The 26,117-nt window shown below is 54.0% G+C and overlaps 1 protein-coding gene and 1 long non-coding RNA gene across 4 annotated transcripts in view; both read right to left on the bottom strand.

Moving 5' to 3' along the window:
- Positions 1-325: 325 nt before the first annotated feature.
- Positions 326-2,393, bottom strand: LOC308626856. Its single transcript, XR_014017314.1, has 3 exons — positions 2,352-2,393; positions 1,243-1,302; positions 326-374 (listed from the first exon to the last, which is right to left on the bottom strand). It is a non-coding gene; the product is annotated as an uncharacterized lncRNA (long non-coding RNA).
- A 1,614-nt stretch (positions 2,394-4,007) lies between these two features.
- Positions 4,008-26,117, bottom strand: part of ABCB9 (ATP binding cassette subfamily B member 9) — a 34,380-nt gene continuing 12,270 nt past the window's right edge. For 2 of the 3 annotated variants that reach the window (XM_081253155.1, XM_081253154.1), the window contains exons 2-12: positions 24,630-25,314; positions 20,314-20,428; positions 19,601-19,731; positions 18,452-18,657; positions 16,073-16,270; positions 14,677-14,805; positions 12,560-12,748; positions 11,931-12,104; positions 9,435-9,594; positions 7,720-7,856; positions 4,008-5,218 (exon numbers count right to left, since the gene is read on the bottom strand). In XM_081253155.1, the coding sequence (XP_081109281.1) occupies positions 4,958-5,218; positions 7,720-7,856; positions 9,435-9,594; positions 11,931-12,104; positions 12,560-12,748; positions 14,677-14,805; positions 16,073-16,270; positions 18,452-18,657; positions 19,601-19,731; positions 20,314-20,428; positions 24,630-25,230 (2,301 nt within the window). In that variant the 5' untranslated portion in view covers positions 25,231-25,314 and the 3' untranslated portion in view covers positions 4,008-4,957. The remainder of the gene's footprint in view (positions 5,219-7,719; positions 7,857-9,434; positions 9,595-11,930; positions 12,105-12,559; positions 12,749-14,676; positions 14,806-16,072; positions 16,271-18,451; positions 18,658-19,600; positions 19,732-20,313; positions 20,429-24,629; positions 25,315-26,117) is intronic. The other variant, XM_081253156.1, reaches the window with a different exon arrangement.

The raw sequence follows: 26,117 nt of genomic DNA, 5'->3' as shown, positions 1-26,117 counted from the left end.
ATTGCAACTTTTCTGTAAATCTAAAATGATTCCAAAATGAAACATGTATTTTCAAAAATCATATATGCCTTCTAAAAAGGGTCTTGCTTGGTCTCCCAAAGGTACTTTTGTCTGCCTAGGGCCCACTTTGTCTGCCTAGGGCCCACTTTGCAATTCAGGGAGCTGGAGCTGACTCTTTGGCATGGGAGAGGGAGAAGAATCTGGAGCTCCCAGCTGGGAGGGGAGGGATGAGGTGAAGAGAGGGGCAGGTGGGAGGGGTGAGGGAGGCACCTGGGCTGGAACAGGGTTGGGCTGGGGGTCCCCCATGGCAAGTGGAACCGCTTTGCTGGGGAAGCTCCAAGGACTTTGGAGAACAGGAATGTCCAACACAGAGCCTGCAAATGGATGATCCACAGGCTGAAGACTAGAGATGTGTTATATTTACCCTTACTTTTGTAAAAATAATTGAGTCAATCTCACATTAAAATTGGAAATTTCCAACTTCTCTGGAAACATCTGAAGATCTGCTAACTCAAGGCCACCTTCCTGCATGGCCCCAAAGGGCCGGAGCCAAGTCCCAGGCAACCCCTTGAAGCGGGTGTGAGCTCTCCCATTTGCCACGGTCCCCACCAGCCCCTGTTGTCACCAGCTACTGACACTGAGCCTTGGTTGCCATTTATCCTCAAGTTTGCACCATATTCTACTTCTAACGGAACAGATTTTCTCTGCACCATGTCAAAAGTGGAAAAGGGAAACCAAGATATTGTCCGACTTTTCTTACACCTGGCTGGCTTCACTCGCCTATGATATCTACCTGGTTCCTAGAGGCACTGTTTTTTTCTTTTTAACATCCTTATTGGAGTATAATTGCTTTACAATGGTGTGTTAGTTTCTGCTTTACAACAAAGTGAATCAGTTATACATACACATATGTTCCCATATCTCTTCTCTCTGCGTCTCCCTCTCTCCCACCCTCCCTACCCCACCCCTCTAGGTGGTCACCCTAGAGGCACTTATGTTCGAGAACTCAAGTCTAATGTTTGACCTGCAGCCTTTGCTGCAATGTCAACATACCCTCCCCAACCCATGCCCTTAAATCTTCACTCTCACGGGTATTCTGTGGTTGGGGTCAAACACACACACTAATTCTTGGGTGTGAATCCTGGTTCTACCCCTTACTAGCTGGGTGGTCTTGGCCAAGTCACTTAACTGCTCTGTGCCTCAGTTTCTCCAGCTGTAACGTGGGCATGACATTGTACCCACCTTTCAGGGGTTTTGTGAGGATTAGGTGACGTAGCCCATGCAAAGCATGTAGACCTGTGCCTGGAACAGAACAAAAGAGGCAGAGAAGATTTCAGGGGGTGACAAGTGCTGTGATTAACAGATCCGGGTGACTAGGGGAAACCCCACATTCAGTACTTGTTGAGGAGGAGGGGACGTGAGCTGAAAGAGGGATGAGAAGGAACCAGCTGGGAACCGAGGGGAAGGAACAGTCAGTGTCAGGTTTCAGAGGCAAGAACGAGCTTGGCTTGCTCGAGGACCAGAAGGAAGAAGCGCAGTGTGGCTAGAGGAGAGCAATCGAGGGTCACATTTAAGGCTGGAAGGCAGGCAGAGGCCTTGCAGCCACGGGACGCCGGGGGAGGGTTCTCAGCAGCCAGAGGCCAGACTCTGACCGACGAAGGGGCGCGTGAGCCTGGCAGCGGCGGGCCAGTCCAGCCCGGAGCCTCTACTTCCAGTTCCACGATCCCCATCACAACCAGCCTGACCCAAGCCTGGCTGTCCTTGCCCTCCAAGCATCGAATCCCCCCACCCCCCAAAAAACAAACAGGAAGTCTTGAGGTGGCCCTGGGCCAGCTCAGTGGCCCCCGGGTAGTGGCTGAGCAAGGGATGCAAAGCCACTCGGATGAAAGGCTGCAGGGTCCCCCGCAAGAGAGACCCACGTCAAATCCCTGGAACCTGTGAGACCTTACTTGGAAAAAGGGTCTTTGCAGATAAGATTCAGAAGCTCAAGATGAGATCATTCTGGATTATCCACATGGGCTTAAAACCCAATGACAAATGTCCTTATGAGAGAAAGGCAGAGGGAGGTTTTTTTTGTTTTTTGTTTTTTGTTTTTTGTTTTTGCGGTACGCGGGCCTCTCACTGTTGTGGCCTCTCCCGCTGCGGAGCACAGGCTCCGGACGCGCAGGCTCAGCGGCCACGGCTCACGGGCCCAGCCACCCCGCGGCACAAACCCCCCTGCATCGGCAGGCGGACTCCCAACCACTGTGCCACCAGGGAAGCCCAAGAGGGAGATTTAAGACGCACAGGGAAGAAGCCCATGTGAAGACGGAGGCAGAGACAGGAGGGATGCGGCCACAAGCAAGGAATACCTGGAGCCGCCAGAAGCTGCAAGAGGCCAGGAAGGAATCTCCCCTAGAGCCTTCGGAGGGAGCGCGGCCCTGCCGACACCTCAATGTCAGACTTCCGGTCTCCAGAACTGGGAGAGAATACGTTTCCGCTGTTTTAAGGCACTGTTTGTGGTCATTTGTTATAGCGGCCGCAGGAAACCAATACTCGTCCGCCAAGCCCCCGCCCGCCCCGCCCCCGCCCCGCCCCCGCCCCGCCCCCGCCCCAGGCAGGAGGTGCCCCCGCCCCAGGCAGGAGGTTCACCCGCCCCCGCCCCCGCCCCAGGCAGGAGGTTCAATCTCTCCTTCCATCCTTGCAGCACATGCCCCTTTCCAGGTGAGAACACTGAGGCCCAGAGAGGGGACGATAAATGGGGAAAGCCCCTTACAGCGGTCTCAACTTTCCTCCTGCCTGAATTGAACTCACCTATGTATCTTGTTGGGTTTTTCACAGCATTTTAAAATTTGTATTTATTTTTATTATGGAATGGTTAGCACAGAAAGAGTCCCCATAGCAAAGCCCCGCAGCTTCTTCATTCCCTACTCTTGGGGGTTTAGCTGTGGGGTCTTGGCGGTGTGGCATAGGGAAAAGTAACCTCTCTGAGCTTCGGATTCCTCAACTTTAAAATGGGGAGAGGGACTTCCCTGGTGGTCCAGTGGTTAGGACTCCGTGCTTCCACTGCAGGGGGTACGGGTTCGATGCCTGGTCGGGGAACAAAGATCCCGCATGCCACACGACACGGCCTAAATAAATAAATAAATAAATAAATAAATAAATAATTTTAAAATGGGAACAGAACCGGTTGTGAGGATTAAATGAGAATGGATGAGAAGCACCTGGTGTCTCTCCGGTTCCACCTGAAACCCCAGCCTGGGCCCGAGCAGGTTCTTGCTGTGGGACCCAGTTCTCAGGCTCATGATGGCTTCTTCAGGTGGGGAGCCAGAGGGTCCTCGGTAAATAAGATGCTCCAGGCAGGCCCAAGCCCCTGAGGGCAAGCAGGGGACCCAGCTGGCAACAGTCTGGGTCTCAGGCCTTGGTTTAATTGGCAGGAAAACAGGTACACGGCAGACATGGAGCTGGTATATGCAGTATGGCTGTACCAGTAGTTAAAATATTGAAATACTTCTCTACCAGTTGGTAAAAGCCACTGCCCGCCCCCCTCCCGGGACCCCAGACTTCCACACAATCCAGCAAGTTAGAACCACCACCAGGAGGACTTCCTGTGTCCCGTCCTAAGCCTCTCTTCTGATTGAGCTGTTCTGCTGGGTAATATTTCTCGGCGCCATGGGCTGGTGGGTGTGGGGCGCCCCGTCCCTGATGAAAAAAAACAGGTGGCATTTGCTGGGTCTCGGCTTTCCTGGGAGGTACAGAAGCCCCAGGGATTTAGAGGAGACAGGTCTCTGTTATCCCGCACAAGCCCCATGGAGGCAGACAGACAGACATGGATGTCTGCGCTGGGGTCCTGGGGATGTGGAGGGGCTCCTGGACACTGGGCGGAGGCCCTAGACCACCCAAAGTCTCCCCACAACTACACCAGGCAGGGCCGGGGGAGAGTTAGTGGATGGAGAAACCTAACCAGGCGATGAGGTAGACGGCCCAGGAAGAGGTCAGAAGTCAGGGGTCAGAGGTAGTATACTTTATTGACTGGGTTCTCCCAACATCTTGCAACCCCGCTGCAAAGCCAGACCTGGGCTTTGCCAGTGTCCCGTCCACTGGACACGGAAGAGAACGCGACTCCCAAACGTCCAAAGGGCCTCAGAAGAGCAGAGCGGCAGGGTGGGTGTGGGAAGGGGCCGCCAGCCAGGGGAGGGGCAGGGGGAGGGGCTAGCGCTGGGCGCTGGGCCAGGGACACCCCGAGGCTCTGCCAGGCCTGGCCAGCCCCTCACTCTCCCACTTAAGGGCCGTAGTGGTTCACAGTGAGACTGGCTTAGATTTGGGAGGGCGGAAGGGGTGAGGGCAGGCAGGTGCCTTCCACTCCCCACCCACCTTGGCCTGACTCACAAAGCTGGGAAGAGGGAGAGACAGGAAGTCCCCTCCCCGTGTCCCCCCCACCCGCACCCCGGGACAGGGAAGCCCCTTCTCTCCAGCGGCAAAGGGTAGAGGCCTAGTTCTCCCTGACATCCCCCAGGCTCTTAGGAAGGGTCATTCACTCCCGGCTCAGAAGTCTCTAGAACATCTCAGTGAACTCGCCCATCATTGCTCCCAATTAGAAAAATGTTTTTGAAATCTAGGAGATTGGGGCCCATCAGAACCAAGCGGTAAAAAACCTGGTTAAGATCTTGGTTTAAAAAGGTAGCTCTACCTTCACTTAGAAACCTTGGGAGACCAGCTGGAGATACCAGTGGTGTCTCCACTGCCCAAACTGGAGGGGGTCGCTCATGGCAGCAGGGGTCTGGTGGTGGCCCGGGGAACAGGGTGGGAACTGGGGGCAAGACGCAGGAAGCGGGGACACGTGGGACAGGGCAGCTGGCCCTCCAGTGCCGTGGACCTGGGCTCAGAGGGCAGCGGGGGCGGCCGGGGGGCCCCCGGGGGTACATCTGCCAGGTGGGCAATGGCGCCTCTGCCCCACCGGGAGAGGCAGGGCCCACGGTCAGGCCTTGTGACCGCCGTTGCCCGGCGGCTCCCTGTGGCCGGCTGTGCAGTCCGAGGCGGGCTCAAGCCCCAGCATCTGCCGCTGCACCAGCCTGGCGTAGAGGCCGCCCTGGGCCAGCAGCTGCTGGTGTGTGCCCTGCTGCACCACGCGGCCCTTGTCCAGCACCACGATGAGGTGCGCCCGCTCCACCGTGCTCAGCCGGTGCGCGATGATGAGCACCGTGTGCTTCTGCAGGTTGCCGTGGATGGCCTGCTGGATCTGTGGAAACGGAGCAGGGCAGGAAAGTTGCAGGCTCCAGGAGGGCGCCGGCTCACACGGGCGTCTCCGCCGCCACCCACTGCCCCGCCCGGGCCTGGCTGGGACCCCAGATCCACCGCGTCCTACGGATGCTCAGCCTCTCTGAGGCTTCCTCACTTGTAAAGCAAGCACAGGACCTGCTTCCTGGTTTTTGTCCACGGGGGATGGAGCTCAGAGCCTGACACAGGGCAGCGCCCGGCGAATGACAGAGGGGCCCCTAACATGGTCGTCTTCCGGTCTTCCTGCTCCTTCCCCTAACCTTGGCCTTGGTTAACGGTCTCACCGTCAGCCCCGAAGCTCATGCCGACAAACCCAGGCATCACCTGGTTCCTCATCCTTCCCATATCACCCGAATCCAACCCCTCGGCAAGTCCTGTAGCTCCATCTCCCCGGCGTGTCTCTGTGCCATCTTTCCACCTCTGTCACCATTCCTTCTTGCCTGGAGCCTGAGACTTTCCTGCCCTGCTCCCATCCGTTCCCCACGTGGATTTAACATTTTAAATCAGTTCTTGTTGAACTCATGCTCCAAGCCCTCCAAGAGCTTCTTGTCCCATTCAGGATAAAATCCAAACTCCTGGGGGAGTTTTAGGGCCGTGAAACTATTCTGCATAACATGACATTCTGCATTTGTCAAAACCCATAGAATGCGCAACACAAACAGTGACCCCTTATATGAACTGTGGCCTTGAGTTAGAAATAACGCATCAATGCCAGCTTGTCAACTGGAACCAAGGTACCGCTAATGCAAGATGTTAATAACAGGCGACACTGTTCGTGGTGCGGGGAGGGAGATATACGGGAACTCTCTGTACTTTCTGCTTAATTTTCTTTAAACCTAAACCTGCTCTAAAAAAGTAAAATAAAAATCTATTAATGGAAAACAATCCAAACTCCCTTCCAGGGCCTGAGCGGCTTGTGTCCCCCTGTGACTGTGTCCTTGCCTCACCCCACCGCCAGCCACGCTGGCCTTGGGGCTTGGCTGTGGACCTGCTCTGGGACTTTGCCCCCACTGCCCCCTCTCCCTGGGACTCTCTTACCCAGCCCCCCTCTGGCTGTCTCCTTTCCCTTCTGGTCTCAGCTCAAGTGGGACCTGATGACCCTGGTTCTGTTGGCATGAACTGCAGGATTCTTGGCACGTGTGACCCCATCCAAACTCCGCACCAAGATGGCCACACTCCAGGGGGCTTCTGCAGCTCAAGGCCTTGTTGCTAGGATGACCCCATCCCCTAAATGCCCAGTGCTGTCAGGAGAATTGACTTCTAGACATCACCTGATGGTGGGCCCCAGAGCTCCCTTTCTTAGAGCATTGACCAAAAAGGGCTTATAACTGTAAAACCTTCCCCTGTCCCCTGGAGATATATATGCAGATCTCCTAAAACTCAGGAATGTTTTTCTCTGGGACCTGAATGCCACCTCATTGTAATCATGGGAAGGAGAGGGCCCCCGTCTCCCAGTCTCGGTAGAGGACAACCGCTGCTGGCCAGCAGCCATGGGGACTGATCACATTTGCACTGCTCAGCCCTTTGTGAGTTTCTCCTGGTCCCCCACTCTTGCGCCCTCCCTACATCCTCAATCTCCCTGTGAAAGGCTCCGTCACCACTGTCACCCCTGCACAGGAATGGGGCTCAGCTCTTTTCCCTACTGACAGTAGCTACTAATAAAATCTGTTTTCCCAGCTTTAACTAATGTCCAGCAGTGTTTCTTTGACAGTAGTGACCCTTCCCTCAGTCTCTCTATCACATGACTGTTTCTTCTTCTTCTTTTGTTTTTTCTTTTGGCCGCACTGTGCGGCATCTGGGATCTTAGTTCCCCAACCAGGGATCGAACCTGCATCCCCTGCCCCGGAAGCGCGGAGTCTTAACTGCTGGGCCGCCAGGGAAGTCCCCACATGACGGTTCCATTTTCTACATAGCACAGGCCCCAGGGTGAACTCATGCTTATCTCCTTGTCATCTGTCTCCCCCTCTGGACTGGAAACACCTCGGGAGCAGGGGTCGCTGTAACCCTGGTGCCTAGAACAGCGCCTGGTGCCCGGGAGGCGCACATTAAATACCTGTGTAGTAAATGAATTGATCCATGGATGGACTGAGGTAGCTGGTCCTCTTCAAATACACTGTGGGGCCCTTCTTTCCTTTACCAGTGAAATGAGACTCAGGGGGTAAGAGACACGCGCAAGCCACGAGCTGCAGGGCGGAGCTCCTATCCACGTCCCACACCTCCTGACCCCTAACCCAATTCCATATAATTTCAACACCTAGAGCCAGAGGCTGGGCCAGGGTGGCCAGGCCCTGGGCCTCCTCTGCCCCCGCTCCCTGCCCTCAGCTCCGGAACAGCCTAGTCCAGGAAGCTGACGGCCTGGGAGAACCCCTGCAGCCGTCTGCGGGGGGGGGGGGGGGGGGAGGGAGGGCTCTGGCCACCTGGAGCTGCTACTGCTCCAGCATCGCCCGTTACCCCGCGACTCACCAGGAACTCGCTCTCTGCATCCAGGGCGCTGGTGGCTTCGTCCAGGATGAGAACGGGTGGGTTCCGCACCAGAGCCCGGGCCATGGCCACCCGCTGCTTCTGGCCGCCCGACAGCTGGGCACCCTTCTCCCCCGTCTCTGCATGGCAGAGACACAGGGGCAAGTGAGCGGGAGGTGAGGCCGGAGGCCCTGGGGAGCAGCGAGCGACCCCCGCCCCCGCCTTTCCCTGCTGCCACAGGACCTCTGCTCCCCAGGAAACGGCGGGGCTAAGAGGGCCACAGGCTGGAAACCTCATGGAAGGATGCTCTTCCTCCCTGTCTGTAAGAGGCATGCAAATGACAACTATGTGCGATTGGTACCAAGATACCAACTTTTACCTATTAATCTGGCACAAATCCACACGTTTGATAGCACACTGTGCTGGTGTGGCCGAGGGGAAAGGGCACTCCCTCCCCTGCCTGAGGTACTGCTGGCGCGGGCCCGGTGCTGCTGTGCACACACCGCTGTGTCTATCCGGTTGTGCTGTACAAGTCTACAGAGCACAATTACAGAGGCACAACCCTTGGACCAGCAAACCCATCTCTGTGAATATTTCCTACAGATTCACCTTCTCATGCACAGTGACTCACAGCACTGTTATTGCAAAAAAAACCCCACAAAGAAACAAACAAACAACCAAATGTCCATCAACAGGAAACAGGAAATCAGTTATTTTTGAGTAAATTATTATAAAGCCACACAACAGAATACTATGCAGTAGTTAAAAAAAGAGCAGCTTTCTAGGTATCAATATGGACAGGGGGCAGAATAGAATGTGCTGGGTTTTTTTCTGTAAAAGGGTGGGAGGGAATAAAAATACATATTCATATTTGCATAAAGAAACTCCAAAATGACATGTAAGAAAATAATGAAAGATGTTTTGGTGGGGGCAGGGGGGACCTGGCAGTGACCAGGATGAAATAAAACTTTGCATTGGATATCGTTATGTCTATTTTTTTAGTTTTGAATTGTATGAATAGTCCCATTGCGAGAGTTAAAATTTTTAAATATGTTAAATAAAATCTATAAGGTAATATATTGTTCAACTTATTAAATTAAAATATTTACTAATATAAAATGAAGTCACTATAATTAATGAATATAATACTACATGTATAATATATTTATTTTTAAATAATAATATTTCGGGGACTTCCCTGGTGGCTCAGTGGTTAAGAATCCACCTGCCAATGCAGGGGACATGGGTTTGAGCCCTGGTCTGGGAAGATGCCACATGCTGCGGAGCAACTAAGCCTGTGCGCCACAACTACTGAGCCTGTGTTCCACAGCTACTGAGCCTGCGCTCTAGAGCCCATGTTCTGCAACAAGAGAAGCCACTGCAATGAGAAGCCCCCGCTTGCCACAACTAGAGAAAGCCTGTGCGCAGCAACGAAGACCCAACGTGGCCAAAAAATTAAAAATTAAACTAATTAATTAATTTTTAAAAATAAAGAAAAAAGTGTCTTTTAAAAAAAAATAACGTTTTGGAACTAAACAGCGGTGGTAGTTGTAAAGCATTGTGAATGTACTAAATGCTGCTGAATTGTTCACTTAAAATACAGTGGTTAAGTTTATGTTATGTGAGTTTCAGCTGGCAGAGGGCAGTGCATAACTCAGGGTTGCATCCCTGAGGGTGGACCTCCAGGCACGGTGGAGGTGATGCTCTGGGCTCTGTACCTGTATTGTAGCCATCCTGGAGTTCCATGATGAAGCCGTGGGCATTTGCCTTCTGTGCAGCCTCCACCACCACCTCGAAGGGCACGGTGGGCAGGCCGTAGGAGATGTTGTCTGAGATGGAGCGCGCGAACAGCACTGGCTCCTGGCTCACCAGGGAGATCTGTGGAGGAGGAAGGATGGGCTGTGAGAGGCCTGGAGCACGTCTATCCAGCTGTCACCAGGAACCTCGCGAGCCCTGGGCCTGAGTGACGCCGGGAGCCTTGGGTCTGAAATCTGATCAGGGCCCGCGGCTGGCAGCTGCATTCAGCTGCCTCTCTTCTTTCCGAACAGCAGAGTCCACTTTCTGCACAAGCTCTCAGCCTCCCTGACCAGCAAACTGGGGCCCCGCTAAGCTTGCCGCTCTGGGCCCAGTCAAGCTCCCTGACCTCCAAGACGGAGCTCACTGGCTGCCCCTGACCTGGAAAAAAAGAGAAAGAGCGTGGAGTGTAACTCTGTGAGTCAGCCTGTCCCTGGCAGGAGGCAAGAGGGCACAGCAGACCCAGGCCACAAGGACCTCCCTGGCTGGTGCCCCCTCCCTGTAAGAGAACAACTGAAAGGAGCTATTGTCTCATGGTCTCAGTTTTAGGAATTTGTATGTAGTTGGAGGATATCATTGCAACACTGTAAATAGCAAAAAAGGAAAAAGGAAAACAAAATAAAACAATCTAATTCTCCATAAATAGAGGATTGGTTAAATGATTACAGTGCACCCATAAAATCAAACTGTAATATATATATATCATATTTCTATTTTTGTTTCAAAAAAGCATACGTGCCTTTATATATAGGTATGTTTATATAAAAATAGGAAACACGTTGGAAAGGATATTGACTAAACTGCCAATGCTGGTTCCTGACACGGAGTGGAATTCAAAAGGTGAGGTGGAGTCACCTCAGGTCTTTGCTATAAAATTCTCTGAATATATGGGAATACGGTTAGGTTGTTGAGTTTTACTGCTTTGGGTTTATGAAAATTAAAAATTTAAATTTATAGAGAAGGTATTCACAAAAGAGGAAATCCAAATAACCAATAAACATATGGAAAGGGACTTAATATCTTAGTCACCAGGAAAATGCAAAAGACCTCTACACTGAACTATCTCTAAATACCAACTGGTACAGATTCAGGACTGGCAATATTAACAGTCTGAGAAGATTAAGTGTCTGAGTATGTTAACTAGTGCAAAGCCTAAACAGCTCTTTCTAGGAGCCACTTCCAGAACTCTAGTGGGCAGCAGCCTGGTGGGGGCAAACCTGGGACCACTTCTCCATCATCTGTCCCTGGTTATATACACATAGGTGGGAAGATTTCACAATCTGTGGCCTCCACCAGCATCTACAACTGGCCAGAAGTTCTGGAATCTCTGTGTCAACTCTCAGGCTCTCATATATCTTAATGTATGTAGATAATGCAAATAGTGTCTGCTTAATAGTCAGCGTTTCTTGTATAGTGTGCAGCCTGAACAACCGTCCAGGGAATCCCTGCTCTTATGCCAGCACAGGATCAGGTGTCAAGTCTACTTTTCTGAGAGTATTACCCAAAACTGTAAGGTCATGAATAGCCTCCTTTAAATACTGGAGATAACTTAAATGCGGAACAACCTGAACTCTCATCCACAGCTAGTGGGAATGTAATGTGTAAAAAAAAAAAAAAAAAAAAGTAAACCACCTTAATGGTAGTAACTACTAAAGCTGAGGCTCTGGGAGAACCTACCCACCCATGGGCACCATGATATGGACTAAACTGTCCATATCGGTATTGCTGGTAATAGTAAAAAAACAGGAAACAACCGAAATATCCATCAAGAACAGAATGTATAAACGGACTGTGACATGTTTACACAGTGGATTATCTTCCAGAAATGAAAATGAGTGAACTACAAACACAGCCTCAACCTGGAAAACTCACAAATAACACTGAGTGGAAGGAACAAGACACAAAGAATACACACGTTACGGTTCCAGCCAGACGGAGTTTAAAACTAGCAAAACACAGCTGCGCTGTTTGGGGAGGCGCAGAGATGGGAACAAAAGAAAAGCACGGAAATGACGATAGTGAGCGTCAGGCAAGACATTGCTTCTTGGGGGGAGAGTGCTGGAATGTTCCACTTCTTGAACTGGTGATAATTCTTTGAAATGTACGTGTGTTTTTTTTTTTGCCATACGCGGGCCTCTCACTGTTGTGGCCTCTCCCGCTGCGGAGCACAGGCTCCAGACACGCAGGCTCAGCGGCCATGGCTGACGGGCCCAGCCGCTCCGCGGCATGTGGGATCTTCCCGGACCGGGGCACGAACCCATGTCCCCTGCATCAGCAGGCGGACTCTCGACCACTGCGCCACCAGGGAAGCCCTGTATGTGTGTCTTGAGCCCTCTTCCCTGCACCTGTGTGCGTGCTCGCGGGAGAGAAGGTCAGACAAGGAAAGGGCGGAGGAGGGCAGCAAAGGCCCATGCACGTACCACTCGGTGCAAGTACTTGTGGTCATAGGCGCTGATGGGCTTCCCATCCAGCAGCACGCGACCCCCTTCCAGGGGGTAGAAGTTCTCCAGGATGTTGACACAGGAGCTCTTCCCACTGCCCGACGGCCCCACGAGCGCTGTCACCTTTCCTGGGGACAGGCTGAAGGAGACATTCTGCAAGGAACACGCAGACACGGTGTGGGGCCCCTGGCTCATATGCTCTGGCCTCAGACGCAGGCGGGCACCCTTCCCAGCCTGCCCCACCGCCGGCCCCCAGAATGCTCTCCTTTCTAGGATTTGGCAGCACTTTTATACTTGTCTCCTTTGCCTGGAATGTTCTTTCTGCAGAGAGCCGTCGGCTGGCTCCTGCTCCTTGTTTAGGTCTCATATCAAATGTCACCTCCTCCGAGAAGCCCTCCTTGACTGCTAATACCATCTCTGCAGACTACCCCTGACTTACTGCCTTCCTAGCACTTCTCCAGGAATCCTTTTGTTAATGATCTCTCTTCAGTGTTCCTGGCCTTTCATTTCCTGGCTGCACTGCCATGGCCTGGCCTGTAGGAGGTGCGCGAGAGATGGGATGAGGGAAAGGATGACTTGGGGAGCGGGGGGCTTGGGCCGTCTCTCACCTGCAAGACTTGGGTGTGGGGCCGAGTGCGGTAGGTGAAAGTCACGTTCTCAAAGTCCACCCGGCCCTCCAGGTGGTCGGGGGCCAAGTGCCCATCATGCACCATGGTTGGCTGCCGGTCAATGAACTCGAACACCTTCTCCGCAGCCCCCACTCCTTGCATCAGGCCGCTGTAGACGGAGCCCACGGACTGCGGGGGGAGTAGACACACGTTCCTGACCCATCGACGTCCCGATCCTGGGACACCCCTCCCCCCGCCATGGTGCCAGAGAGCTGAAGCGGGTGAGGAGAGAGCCAAGAACGCAGCAGCAGTTCTGGGGGCGGGGTGCCCACAGGAGGCTGCTGGAGCCCCACCTGCTAGTACAGCAGACCATGACGACAATGAAAAAATGAGGACAGCAATAAAAAATACTGGTGCCTTGTGTGTTATAGATAAACCTCACCACCGTCCAGCAGGGTAGGTGTTATCACCCCCCAGAGGAGGAAATGGAAGCACAGAGAAGTTAAATGAACTAAGCAGAATGTGGCAGAACAGGAATCGGACCTTCCTTTTTCAGCTGTCACAGAATTTTTAAATTTCAATTTTAAAAATGGCCCTTCATTTATACTATACATCTCCTTGGGTAAAAATATACACAAGTGTAAGTGTGAATAATGACTCATTTTACTGAGTACTTATATATGTTACGAGGTAGGTTCTATCATTATCTCCTTTCTGGTGATACGGAAACTGAGGCACAGAGAGCTCAAGTAACTTCCCCCAGGTCACACAGTCAGGAAGTGGCAGAGCCGGGATTCGAACCCAGGCGCATCTGGCTCCCGAGTTCAGGCTCTTACGAGCTGTGACTGCGGGTCCTGGTTGATGAAGTGGGGGTGGTATTAGTACCATTGTCATGGTTCCGCGAAGACAGTGCTCAGCACATAGTAAACCCCCAACACACCACAGCTACGGCTATTATCATAACATCTGGATATAATTATTTCTATTAAGATACACGTGCTGTGTGTAAGTTGTCTTTCTTGCTTCATCCCAGAGGTGGCCCCGGTTATCCGAGCACTGTGTCTTTCGGGTCCTTTCTCTGTGCTTTTACAAACACATGCACATATGTAATTAAATCATTTTGAGATGAAAAAAAGAAACCACAAGTGGGATCAGACCATCCTTATGACTCGGGGATTAGCTTTTTCCAAACAGCATGTCTTAGGGCTCTTTCCATGCCAGTGCACACAGCACTACCTCATGTTTGTGGCTGCTGCCTAGTTTTCATAGCACAGATGGGCTGTTTCTAGAATACAGATGTACTGTATTCACCCAATCGCTGGTTGACAGGCACTTGACTTTTCACCATTATAAACGATGCCGCACTGAACATTCTGGGACACATGTCTTTGCCCACTAGTGTGGATATTTCTGAAGCACGGATTCCGAGACGCTGATTCAAATGACACCGCATGGATGACCGTAGCTAACGCAAAGTGCCATCTGCAGCAGATGCTAACCCGCCCCTCCCCTGCCGCATCTTTGAGCTTTATCACTGCGGGACACAGAGGCTCAACCTCAGTGCCGGAGGGCTTTGTGGGGGGAGGGAGGCAGACCAGAGAAGCACTCCAAGCATCCTCCAGCAGTGACTGATCGCAGCATCGGCACAGGCACGCCAGCTCCCTAGCCTCGGGACCTGCTGGTGGGGGCAGCCAAATTAAGACATAATCTATTAAAAAAAAAAGAAACCCACTCTGTTCTTTTTCCATGGAGCTACTCTTTAAAGTGGGTTAAAATAAAGTCAGACCATCTGGCTCTGAATTCGGTTCCCTTACAAACATGGTGGGCAAGTCGTTTAACCCCTCTGAGCCTCAGCTTCTTTTTCTGGGAAATGGGGACTGGAGTAGCACTGACTGCGCACAGTGTGCTCAGGACAACCTTCTGAAATAGTTGCTGTCGTTGCCACTTTGCTCCATAAACGGAGTTGCTGTCACGTGTCTGTATTACTCTCTTTCTTGGTATTATTGGTATTGTCACGTTCTTTAGAAAGAAAGACCACCTCCCGTGAACCCTGGAGCACCCCCATTTAGATCCCTCTCCCTTCCCCCCGGGCCCCCGTCCCCCCACCGGCCCCTCACCTCCATACAATCTCCCAGGACAAACTCGTAGATAATGAAGGAGATGAGATTGCCGCTGGTCATCTGCCCTGAGATGACGAGGTGGCCCCCGTAGTAGAGGATACTGACCTGGACCACCAGCAGCGTGAGCTGGAGGGAAGAGGGAAAGGGGGATCTGAGTCGTGGGGGCCTTGGCTCAGACCCTCCCCCCAGCCCCGGTGAGAGCAGCTGTGGGCGCCTCACTCACAGCCACAGAGGCTGAAACTCCAGCCCGCAGCAGCGATGGCCTCCCACAAGCTGGGGCCCTTCTGTCACTCATGCCCTCCCCGCCCCCGCCATGGAGTTTTTCCCTGCAAAGGCCCCCAGCTGGAACAGGCCATGAGCCTGGCTGGGAACAAGGCTTGCTTTGTAAGGCCCTGGTACACATACACAGCCCCCAAGCGCCTCAGCGAGGCCAAACTGGAGCTATTAGTCTTCTCCTTATTGGGAAGAGCATGGTTCAGAGAGGCTGAGTCCACTGGCTAAGGTCACACAGCAAGCCAGGCAAAGCAGACGAGGTCTGTGTTTCCATGAAGGAGGGGCTGTGTCCAGGGTGTGCTTGCCTCCAGCCCCCTCTGGTGTCTGGGGGAGTGGTCTGCGAGAGGAGTGGGACCCGCGTACCCATGACAACCCACTGGGTCCCTATTTGTCCCTCCTCATCCCAAGCCAGCGATGCTGGGTCAGAACTAGATCAATGGCTGGACCACAGTGCCTTTGCACAAGCGGCAAGAGGCGCCCCTGCTGGTGGGCAGACTGCCAAGATGCTCGGCTAGCTGAGCTGGATTTCAGGCCCTTCCTCTCCTTGGCTGGACACTTCTGAGGGGTGGCCCATCCTGGGGGGACCCAGAAGGTCCTTATTCCCTGCTTTCCCTGTAAACCACCCTCTCATTCCTCCCCCTAAACTCCAAACCCTCCTCATTCCTACCCCAGCTGTTCCCCAACAGCCCACCCCGAGATGTGGCCAGCACACAGTGACAGGACCCAAGTGTTTCTTCTCCAGGAGGGGCTGTAACTCACCCCCAGGGAGTGAGCTGGACACTCTAATGGGGGCATGTGTGTGGTTGTGACACAGGACCTGCAGGGAAGCGGCCGAGGATGGGTCCCAGCTGGCCTCGGGGTGACTCTCCACCTTGGCAGGGACGCTTCCCTAGCTGGGAAAAGAAAGCTCCTACCCTGCCACCCCACGCCCAGGCGAGAGGGAGAGAGGAGGTGCCCTGTTTGAGGACATGCCCCGAGAGGCTGAAGTCCTTTCCAGAAAGATTCTCTGAGGACAAGCAGAAAGCTGGGACAAAGTCAAGTGTCACATCAGCATGCCTGGACCTGGGTTAATGTCCTGACCCCATCTTTGTGTCAGACCTGCCCAGGCTGGGGCACGTACCCCGCTGCCCCAGACGTAGTACATGTAGGCCGCAGCCTCCTTCCTGTTCAGCTTGTAGACCTGCTGCAGCTTCCGTGAGTACACCTCCGCCTCCTCCTCCTCGTTGGCAAAGCTCCGGACTGTCTTCATGGCGCTGATGGTCTCCTCGGCCGTGCTGCTGGCCCTGGCCAGGGCATTCTGGACCTCTTTGGAGAGCCTCTATGGGTGGGAGGGGCGACAAGAAGGAAGAGACCCCAAAACAGACAGCCTCACCCTCTGCCTGAGCCCCCAGGGCTCTCTGGTGTTTTCTATCTTTAGTTGGTGCCAGCTCTGTGCAGGGAGTTCCAGGGACAAGGGGATAAGGCCCAGTTCCCCTCCTCCCCCATTCCCTTCTAGCTTGATTTGCTGAACTCAGAGAACAGACTCCAGCTGGGCTCTTAGGGTGAGCTCCTGAGGCTCTAGCTCCTGAGGCTCTAGCTCCTGAGGCATGGGGAGGCTGATCATGAAGTCATCTCCAGTATTCAGAGGAGGTTATGCATGACCATACAGTTTTGGGTAATCCTCTGAGAAAAAGAAGTCTCAATACCTGATTCTGTGCTGGCATAAGAGCAGGGATGCCCTGGATGGTTGTTCAGGTTGTACACTACACAAGAAACACTAACTATTAAGGAGGCACCATTTACATCCAGCAACATATATTAAATTAGGTGAGAGCCTGAGGGTTGGCACAGAGATTCCAGAACTCCTAGCCAAGTTCTAGATGGTGGTGGAGGCCACGGGCTATGAAATCTGCCCTCATCGTGTGCTTATAACTGGAGATGGATGGCTGAGAAGTGGTTCCAAGTACATGACCACCAGGCTGCTGCCCACACAGTTCCAGAAGCCGCCCTGGGCCACGCTATTCAGGCTTTCAGTAACCACACTCAGAATCTCACACCAGCCAGGAAGGCTGCCCAGGAGGCTGAGACAGCCTCCTCCACAGGCATGTCCCATGACCTGCGAGTCATGCCCAGGCCATCGGAAGCATGCAGTACACTCAGGCATCCTGGGAGAAGCCATGTCTGGCTGTGGGCGATGTGTGTGGCTTGTGGCGATGTCTGTAACCTACACATTCGGGTACAGGTACGAGACCTAAACAGGGCTTCCTTGAGGTCCTGGCCGGTTGAACTTAAAGGTGGGGCCTGAGGTGTGTGCAGAGGCGGGCTGGTGCAGGGAGCTCCAGGGTTTCCTGCCCCCTCTCGGGGGCGGGCAGGAAGGCAGGAAGGGTGGTGTGGAAGGGAAACGGCTCCAACTCCAACTCATATATTTACTTTTTCTACTCAGGGAGGAAAACAGTGAGGCCGGTGACCCAGAACTGCTGGGGAGAGGACCCTCCTGGGTGGTGGGCTCTGCCAGAGGTGACACATTGGACTGTGGGGAACGGATCCATCTGGGGGCTGGCCTCAGATCATGGGCACCAAGGGTTCCGACCAAACTGGGGACCCTGAGCTGATCACGTGTCCAAGCCCCTGCTCAGGAGTGTCTCTGCCCCCGCAGGCCTGGAGCACTGAGGAGGGGCCGCCTACACTGTCTGAACCCAGCCTAGCTCCCTTAGGGCTTTGGGGCACCCACCATCGCAGGAAGCAGGAGGAAAGTGAGGCAGGGGCCTAGCTTACAGGCTGACCCTTCTGACAGAGGCAGTGCCAAGGGGCGGCCTGAGGGGACTGCTGCCTGCCCATCACTGCATCGTGGGCGAGGGTCCCGCTCCTGGGGGCCTGAGCCCTCCCCCCTGACACAAACGTATAGAAACAGAGCAAACTTTGCACTCAGTGAAAACCAAACTTCCCACAAAGGCCGACACCATCTGGCCCCCGTCACCTCCCTGCTCTCCCCTCACTCCTGGCTCTGGCCTCACCGGCCTCTCTGAGGCTCCGCAAACACGCCAGGCACATTCCCACCTCAGGGCCTTTGCACTGGCTGTGCCCTCTGCTTGGAATGTGCTTCCCCAAGCTGTCCACCTCTTTACTGAAATGTCACCTTCTCAGAAAGATCTATTTAAAACTGGCAACCAGCCCCAATGCTCCCCATCTCTCTCTTAATTTTTCTCCTTAGCAGTTATGATCTTTTACTGTATTATATATCTTCATTATTAGCATTGTTGTTATTTATTGTCTGTTTCTCTTATTAGAATATAAGCCTCCTGAAGGCAAGGGCCCTGTTTCATTGATATATCTCAGTGCCTGGGACATGGTAGGTGCTCAATAAATATTTATTGAATGAGTGAAATGAATCAGTGAATGAACACAAATGCAGCCTTACGATGAGTCCTTCACTAGCCCCTGGTGGCCCCCTGAACCTGCCTAAGGGGTCACCCAGGAGCTGCCAGTGCTGAGACCCCAGCGGAGACCAGGCGGGGCCTACCTTGTAGTACTTGCCGTAGATGTCAGACACCATCATGATGATGGGGAAGCCCATGAAGGTGACCAAGGAGAGCTGCCAGGAGAGGCTGAACATGAAGACCACCACGCCCGTGACCTTGACCGTGTTCCGCAGGAAGATGTTGATATTCTGGGAGACCAGGTCGCTGACCATGGTGGTGTCCGAGGTGAGGCGGGAGATGAGGTCCCCTGGAACACAGGCAGCTCAGCTCCCGCTGTGGCAATGGGGTCACTGTGGGCAGCGGCAGGGGACCCTCGGGGAGCTCAGGCCTTCCCCACCTTCTGGGCAGGGTGGGGAGGGAAGGAGAGCGGATGCCCCTTGAGGGCTGCTCTCAGCCCAGGCCGTGTCACCAGCATCTTGCTTCAGCTTCACACCTCTCAGAGCACAGAGGAGGCAGCTGAGGCTCAGGAAAGGGAAGAGGCTTGCTCAGCACCACACAGCGTGTCCGTGACTGAGCCAGAGCCGAGCCCACGTCTCCTCCCTGTCACTGGCAGAGGGGCCACTCCCCTCTTCCCTCACAGAAATAACAATCTGGGCTGTGGAGGAGAGAGGAATAGAAAGCCCTTTACTGACTGCTGGATACTGGGCTAAGAGTTCCACAGCAATCCCACAGGGCAGCTACCGTTATTGTTCCCATTTTACAGAGGAGAAAACAGAGGCTCAGAGAGGTGAAGTTAGTGACAGAGCTTGCACCCAGGCTGGTCTCCCTCAGAGCCTGGATCTGGGCCGGACGCTGTAATGTCTTCCCTGCTCTGCCCTGCATGTCTGCCCTGCTCACTCCCATAGGAGCTGGGCCTCTCAGGCCACAGGCCTGGGTAGTCCCGGCCCTTGCGCTTCCCACAAGCCAGTGGGAGGTGAGGCCTGGTTGCTGCAGGGACATCGGGTGGCCTAGCGAGGGTCCTATAGTGGCCGCAGTTCACACCAAAACCTCAGCCAGCAGGCCAGCTCCCCAGGGCTCAGGCAGGGCCAGAGGCCCAAGCCAGCCTCCCGGGGTGTCCCCATCCAGGACTGGACGGCAGGAAAAGCCATCAGGACTGAGACAATGGACGTACCCACTTAAATCCTCAATGCAAGGCAAGCCCACCTGGCCGGGCCCAGCCCCAGGTCCCCCGAGGCCCCAGGAGGACCAACCTGTGCGATTCTCGTCAAAGAAGCTCGTCTCCTGAGATACCAGCGAGCGGAAGAGACGGTTCCGAAGGCGAATGTTCAGTCTGGCAAATATGAGGGTAAAAATGCCGCCCCGAATACCTGCGGCAAATGAGCTAATTGCAGATAAGAGATGTTATATATAGCACGACGTCCTTCCGACAACCAACCGCCACCACCCGCCACCCCACTCTGCTGGCAGGCGTGGACCCCTCGCAGGGCAGAGACCGGGTGGCACCCCGACCTCGAGCCCACTCTCCGGAGCTGGCACCACCACGGGGTTTCCCTCTTCCCAACAGGAGCACCCAAGGTGAGGGCACAGAGGGGACGGCGTTTACTGTGGGTGAAGGACCCAGCTCCGCCAGCCAGACCCCTCTCCCTTCCAGAAGAGCACAGACAAGGCTGGTCCTTGTTTCCCGCTTGGAAAACCACCGGGGGTGGGAGGGTGCTGGTGAAAGGGGGAACCCTGAGGACTGAAGCCATTTGTAGGGACAAAAGGGCGTTGCTCTAGGGTGTGGCTCAACCAAAGGGGCAGAACTAAGCCAGTTGGGGTGTTGGTTACCACGGGGACCAGCTGAGGCACAGGCTCCCCAGGGGCATTTCCTGGGCCTCCCTGGCCCCTTTTCCTCTCGGGAGCTGGCCCTGCCCTCCTTCCCGGCGGCAGGCCTGGGCGGGTGGGGGAGGGCATGGGCCGCTACCTGCCGATGGCCAGCACACACATGACGATGACGGCCGTGCTGAACTGCTCCATGCTCTTCTGGATGACGATGCCATCGATGGCCCGGCCCGTGTAGTAGGGGAGGAAGGTCTCTCCTGTGGAGACAGGGCGGCTCAGGGGGCATCTGCAACCGGGGGAGCCTCTGTCCTTCCTCCTGAGCCTCTGGAAGCCCCCACACCACCCACAGTGCTGACTCCACCGTGGGGTTTTCTCTCTCGGCAAACTCCTGCTTCTCAGCGGGGCAGGGGGCAGGGAAGGGGTCCCACACTGCTTAATGCCCTCTCTTTTCAGAGAACGGGAACACGGGAAATGTGAGTTACTTAATCTATACAGACTGGGTCGTGCTATCATGAATACTGGCGACCGGGCCTCGAGCCCACAGAGCCGAGGGGCTCCCGTGTGACAGTTCACCCCCTCTGCACGTGGACTCTGAAGTCGGCTCTGTTACCACCCATTGTACAGATGAGGAAAGTGGAGCTGAAAGGATGAGCTGACGCTTGCTCAGCCACACAACTGGTGGCTGACAGACGCCAAAGTTCACTGCCTTCTTCTCTTTGGCCGAGGGTTCAGAGTCCAAATTCTAGACCCTCAGAGTATGTTGATATTCTGGTTCTGAGCAATGCTGTAAATTGCCACCCCGCCCCTCTTGATGGGGCACTTTACAGTTTGTCAGAAAATTTCTTACCCATATGTCCTGCTATATCTTCACAACAATCCTGGGTGGACGGGGGGAGGGGGGCATTGGGCAGGGACGTCACCCCATTTCACAGAGGTGGAATGGGAGACTCAGAGAGGCTGAGTAATTCGCCCAAGGTCCCATAGCAATTAGGAGGAAGGGCCAGGACTCAAACCCAAATGAGCTCCCAACCTGAGGGCTCGTTCCTTTGCCTTCCCCCCCGAGAGCCCAGAATAAATGCCCGCTCCCATCTTACGGAAATGACGGACACGGAATAGAAGGTGGTCAGACCAGGCTGTGTCCCCTGTTTTCACGGCAGCTCTTTCAGCGGCCAAAGCCTGGCTCAGGGCTGGGCATACAGGAGTCACTCAATAAAGGTCAATGAATGAACCCTGGGCAGGTGGAGGTGGGGCAGGCCGTTCCCTGGTCAGCTCTACAGGACTGGCTCAACCGGGACAGTGAGGCCTTCCATGGCGTTCTGGCGCCCTCTGCTGGTCTCAGCACTGGGACCACAGGGCGGCAGCGGAGAGGGCCTCTGTCTCCCCTGTGTCCTTGGCCAGATGGGGTCTCCAGCCACCCCCGTGAAGTTCTACCTCAGCTGAATCTCTGCCTCAGTTTACCCACAGGGAAGTAAAGGGCGTCAGCGAGCTCTAGCAGCATTATGATTCCAGCAAGCACCAGTGATGATATTAACCACCACGGACGTTTATGGAGCCCTTGCTGGGTAGGGTGCTGTGCTAAGCAGGTAGGCAAACTCTTTTGTCCAATCTGCCCAAGAACCAGGTGAAACTCTCTGGTCCATCAACAAATCCTGTGGCTCCACCTTCAAACTATTTCCAGAATATTCTGCCTCTACCGCCCCACCCGGGTTTGTCCACCTCCTTTGGACTCTATCTCAGCAAACCCCTGGTTCCCCCTGCTGCCACCTTTATCCCCATCAGCCTGTTCTCTGCTCAACGGACAGCGGGAGCCTGTGAAACCCAAGGCAGATCATCTCATCCAGCATCAAAGTCAAAGGCCTTACAGTGGCTGACGGCACCCTGCACGACTGGGCCCTGCTACTGAGCTGCCTCATCTTCTTCTCTCCCCCCACTCCCTCTGCTCCAGCTGCGCTGGCCTCTCTGCTTTTCCTTTAACGATCAGGCACCTTCCTGCCTCAGGACCTTTGCACGGGCTGTTCCCTTTGCCTGGAGCACTGTTACCCCAGATAGCTGCTCCCTCATCTCTTTCAAGTCTCAAATGCTTCCCAATAACCCCATAGGTGGTCTATTATCATTCTTCCCACTTTACAGATGAGGAAACTGAGGCTCAGAGAGGCTAAGTCATTTGCCCAAGGTTATTGTAGTTAGGTTGCCATGAAATCCATATCTCAAGGGGAGATACTCAGCACTAAAACGAACCATTTTTTTTTTCACAATGGGTGGTTGTTCTTTTAGATGATAAGGTTTCAGAAAAAGCTGAACCCTACTGGATGCTTGCTGATTGAAAAATAATTGTTCATAATCACAGTACCTAACTTTTAGGAAGAAGTACCTAGTTTTGCCAGGCCCCGTGCTTCACCTCATTTAATTTTCACAATAACCTGAAGAAGCCCTCATTGCAGGATGAGAAGCCGAAGCTTGGCCACGCGAAGTAAACTTGATTAAAATTACTGATGAAGTCGGGGGGCCTGATTTCAAGTTGAAGCCCATAACCTTGACATAATCCTGCAGGCTGGTGCCATCTGCCCGGCTGTATTTTAGGACATCTGTATTCCCTAAGCGCACACCAGCTGACAACAGCACCCTGGGAGGCAGGGGAAACGAGGCCGTGGGAGCAACATCTGCCGACACAGGCAGGACAGTCATTCATTCATTCATCCATTCACTCAGTGAGTCTGATTCTGTGCCAGGTATCAGGGGCCCTGGATGAGTCAGGCCTGGCCCCTGTCCGCGAGGGGCTCAAAGCCTGGAAGGGGAGAAAGGAGAGTGGACGCGTGATTTTCATGTCACCCATGCTGTGATTAAGGGCCACGGTTGGCAGAATCTGAGTAGGGGTCTCAGGAGCAGACATTTGGGCCTTGAAGCACGAGGAGGAGAAACTATCTGGTTAAATGAAAAGGGGCCATCCCAACACTCACGGCCACTGAAGTTTACTGGGAGCTTTCCATGTGCCGCGAGCTGTCCGAGGCGTCTTACTCGGATTACACAACCCCGCAACTGCTGCTGCCCATTTTACAGATGAGGAGATGAGACTCAGAGAGGTTAAGGAACTTGCCTAAAATCACACAGCGGTTAAGGGGCCGGGACTGAGGGTGGAGGATGGAGGGTATGAGGAAATGGGCTCTGGGGTTCGCCTGTCCTCTCTCAGATCACTCTGGCTTTGTGGCTACTCCCAGACTCTGTCGCTGGGAGTTAAACATGTAACGACTCATAGCAGCTAACATTCCTGTACTCATCATGCCATACCAAGCTCTGTACATGTCCTTCTCCTCTCTGTCTTTTTATTCATACTTTACAACACCTTGGGATAAGGATGCTCCCAATCCCCATTTCACAGAAGGAGGAAGTGAGGCTCTGAAAGGTCTGAGCACTTGCCCACGGTCTCACAGCCAGGCCCGGAGAAGGACTGGGATTGGTACCTGGGCCTTGTCACCCCCAGAACCCGTGGAGTTTCCACCCTGTGATGTCCCTTCCCACCCAGGTTGCTGGAGTGTTGCTTTCAAACTGTTTGGACCAGATCCACAGTAACAGATACAATTTACATCACCAACCAGGACACACACACAGGTGCACACAGCTAAAGTAAAAGTTTCACAAAACAATACTTAATCTTACCACAGACTACATACCCTGATGGCTCTATTCTATTCTGCTTCATTACAAAAAATGCTTTGAACCTATAGATGCCATTTCTAGGAACTTATCCTACAGACATATGCACATTTATATGAAACACGTATGAACAAGAGAAAAAGACTCAAAACAACCCAAGAGTCCAACAACGGGAGACTGACTAAATAATCTATGGTACAGCCACACAGTGCAGTATTACACAGCCAAATAAAAGAATGAGATACTGATTGGAAAAATTCCGGGATATATTGTTAAGTGAGAAAAGCAAGGCACAGAATGGAGTGTAAGAGGTGGGGAGAGTAACGTGTACTTATTTGCTTGTAGCTGCATAAGGAAACGCTGGAAGCGTATACGAGAGAGGAATAAAAGTGGTTTCCTGGGCTTCCCTGGTGGCGCAGTGGTGGAGAGTCCGCCTGCTGATGCAGGGGACACAGGTTCGTGCCCCAGTCTGGGAGGATCCCACATGCCGCGGAGCGGCTGGGCCCGTAGGCCATGGCTGCTGAGCCTGCGCGTCCGGAGCCTGTGCTCAGCAGCGGGAGAGGCCACGGCAGTGAGAGGCCTGCGTACCGCAAAAAAAAAAAAAAAAAAAAAAAAAAGTGGTTTCCTGCCCACTTGGAAGCTTCCGGAACCTTTTTCTGTAGTTAGCCCTGGGCACCGGGATCAGGGTAGTCAGGGGTAGAATTAGGAGTGAAACTCTCCGTGTTTACCTTTGCGTATCAGTTTGACGTCTGAACCACGTAAGTAAGATGTTAAAATCTGAGAGGAGAGAAGCGGGCCCTCACTCACCCAGAGCTGCCATGATGAGGAAGAAGGAGGCGGCCACGAGGAAGGCGATGTCGGGCTTGGTGTAGGACAGCAGCTTCTGCAGCGTGGCCCCGGAGGCCTGCTCGGGCGCGGGCCGGTCCTCCCCAGGGAGGCCCTCGGCCTCGGCCCCTGCCCCCCGCTCGAGGGCCTTGGCGTCCGGCTGCACTGTGGACAGCAGCCACCAGAGCAGGAAGGACGCAGCGAGTGAGACGTAGGTCCACACGAAGAGAGCCCAGAACCACGGGTCCCGGACCGGCTTGCGTACCTCGGAGAAGAGCAGCAGCTTCACCATGGTGTAGATGCCCGCGAAGAGGCACACGAGGGCGATGACCGTCCACGAGGCCCGCAGCCGCCGGGGCCCCAGGGCGCTATTCTTGGCCACGCCGATGGTGGCCCCCAGCAGCAGGCAGCTGCGGTACAGGCAGGCCGCCCAGAGGTCCAGCACCGAGTCAAAGATGTTGAAGTGCCGGATGTCCTCCAGCAGGCTGCGGTCCAAGTGGCTGAGGACGTAGATGGCCGTGGTCATGCCGACGTCCAAGCTCATGAAGGCCAGGGTCACCACCACGGCCTTCCACAGCTGCATCCTGCTGGCGGGTGGTGGGCAGGCACCGAGGGGCAGGCTCTAGCTCATGGGGGCAAGGCCACTGTCTGTGGGGCGAGGCCAGACCTGCAGGGGCAACAGGGCAAGGGGTTCAGGTGTGCTACTTGCTGGCTGTGTGACCTTGGGCAAGTCACCTGACAACTCTGAGCCTCAGATTCCTCATCTGTAAAATGGCAGTGACAAGAATACTGATTTCACAGAGGTATTGTGACAGTTCCACTCATTCAAGGAACATTGATTAAGCACCCTCTGTGGGCCAGACTCTGTTCTTTGCACTGGGGATTTAACAGTGAACAAAAATAACAAAGACCCCTGCTCTTGTGGAGATGAGACACTCATGTCAGAGACAGATAGTAAACCTAATAACTAAATGATACAGTATGCTAAGAGATAGGGCTGGGGTGTGAGGAACGAGGGGCCATGAGGGGCGGTGAGGGCAATTTTAAATAGTGGGCCAGGGCTTCCCTGGTGGCGCAGTGGTTAAGAATCCGCCTGCCAATGCAGGGGACACGGGTTCAAGCCCTGGTCCAGGAAGATCCCACATGCCGCGGAGCAACTAAGCCCATGCGCCACAACTACTGAGCCTGTGCTCTACAGCCCGTGAGCCACAACTACTGAGCCCGCGTGCCTAGAGCCTGTGCTCCGCAACAAGAGAAGCCACCACAATGAGAAGCCCGCCCACTGCAATGAAGAGTAGCCCCCGCTCACCGCAACTAGAGACAGCCCGCGCGCAGCAACGAAGACCCAACACAGACAAAAACAAACAAACAAACAAACAAATAAATAAATAAATAGGGGGCCAGGGAAGACCTCGCTGTGAAGGTAACCCTTGAGTAAGATTGAAAGAGGTGAGGGAGTCTGCCACGTGG

Source organism: Mesoplodon bidens, assembly GCF_964165515.1.
Source record: "Mesoplodon bidens genome assembly, chromosome: 13".
NCBI classification, from domain to species: Eukaryota; Metazoa; Chordata; class Mammalia; order Artiodactyla; family Ziphiidae; genus Mesoplodon; species Mesoplodon bidens.
Note: the sequence above shows the minus strand (reverse complement) of the source record. Positions and strands in the feature narration are given on the sequence as shown.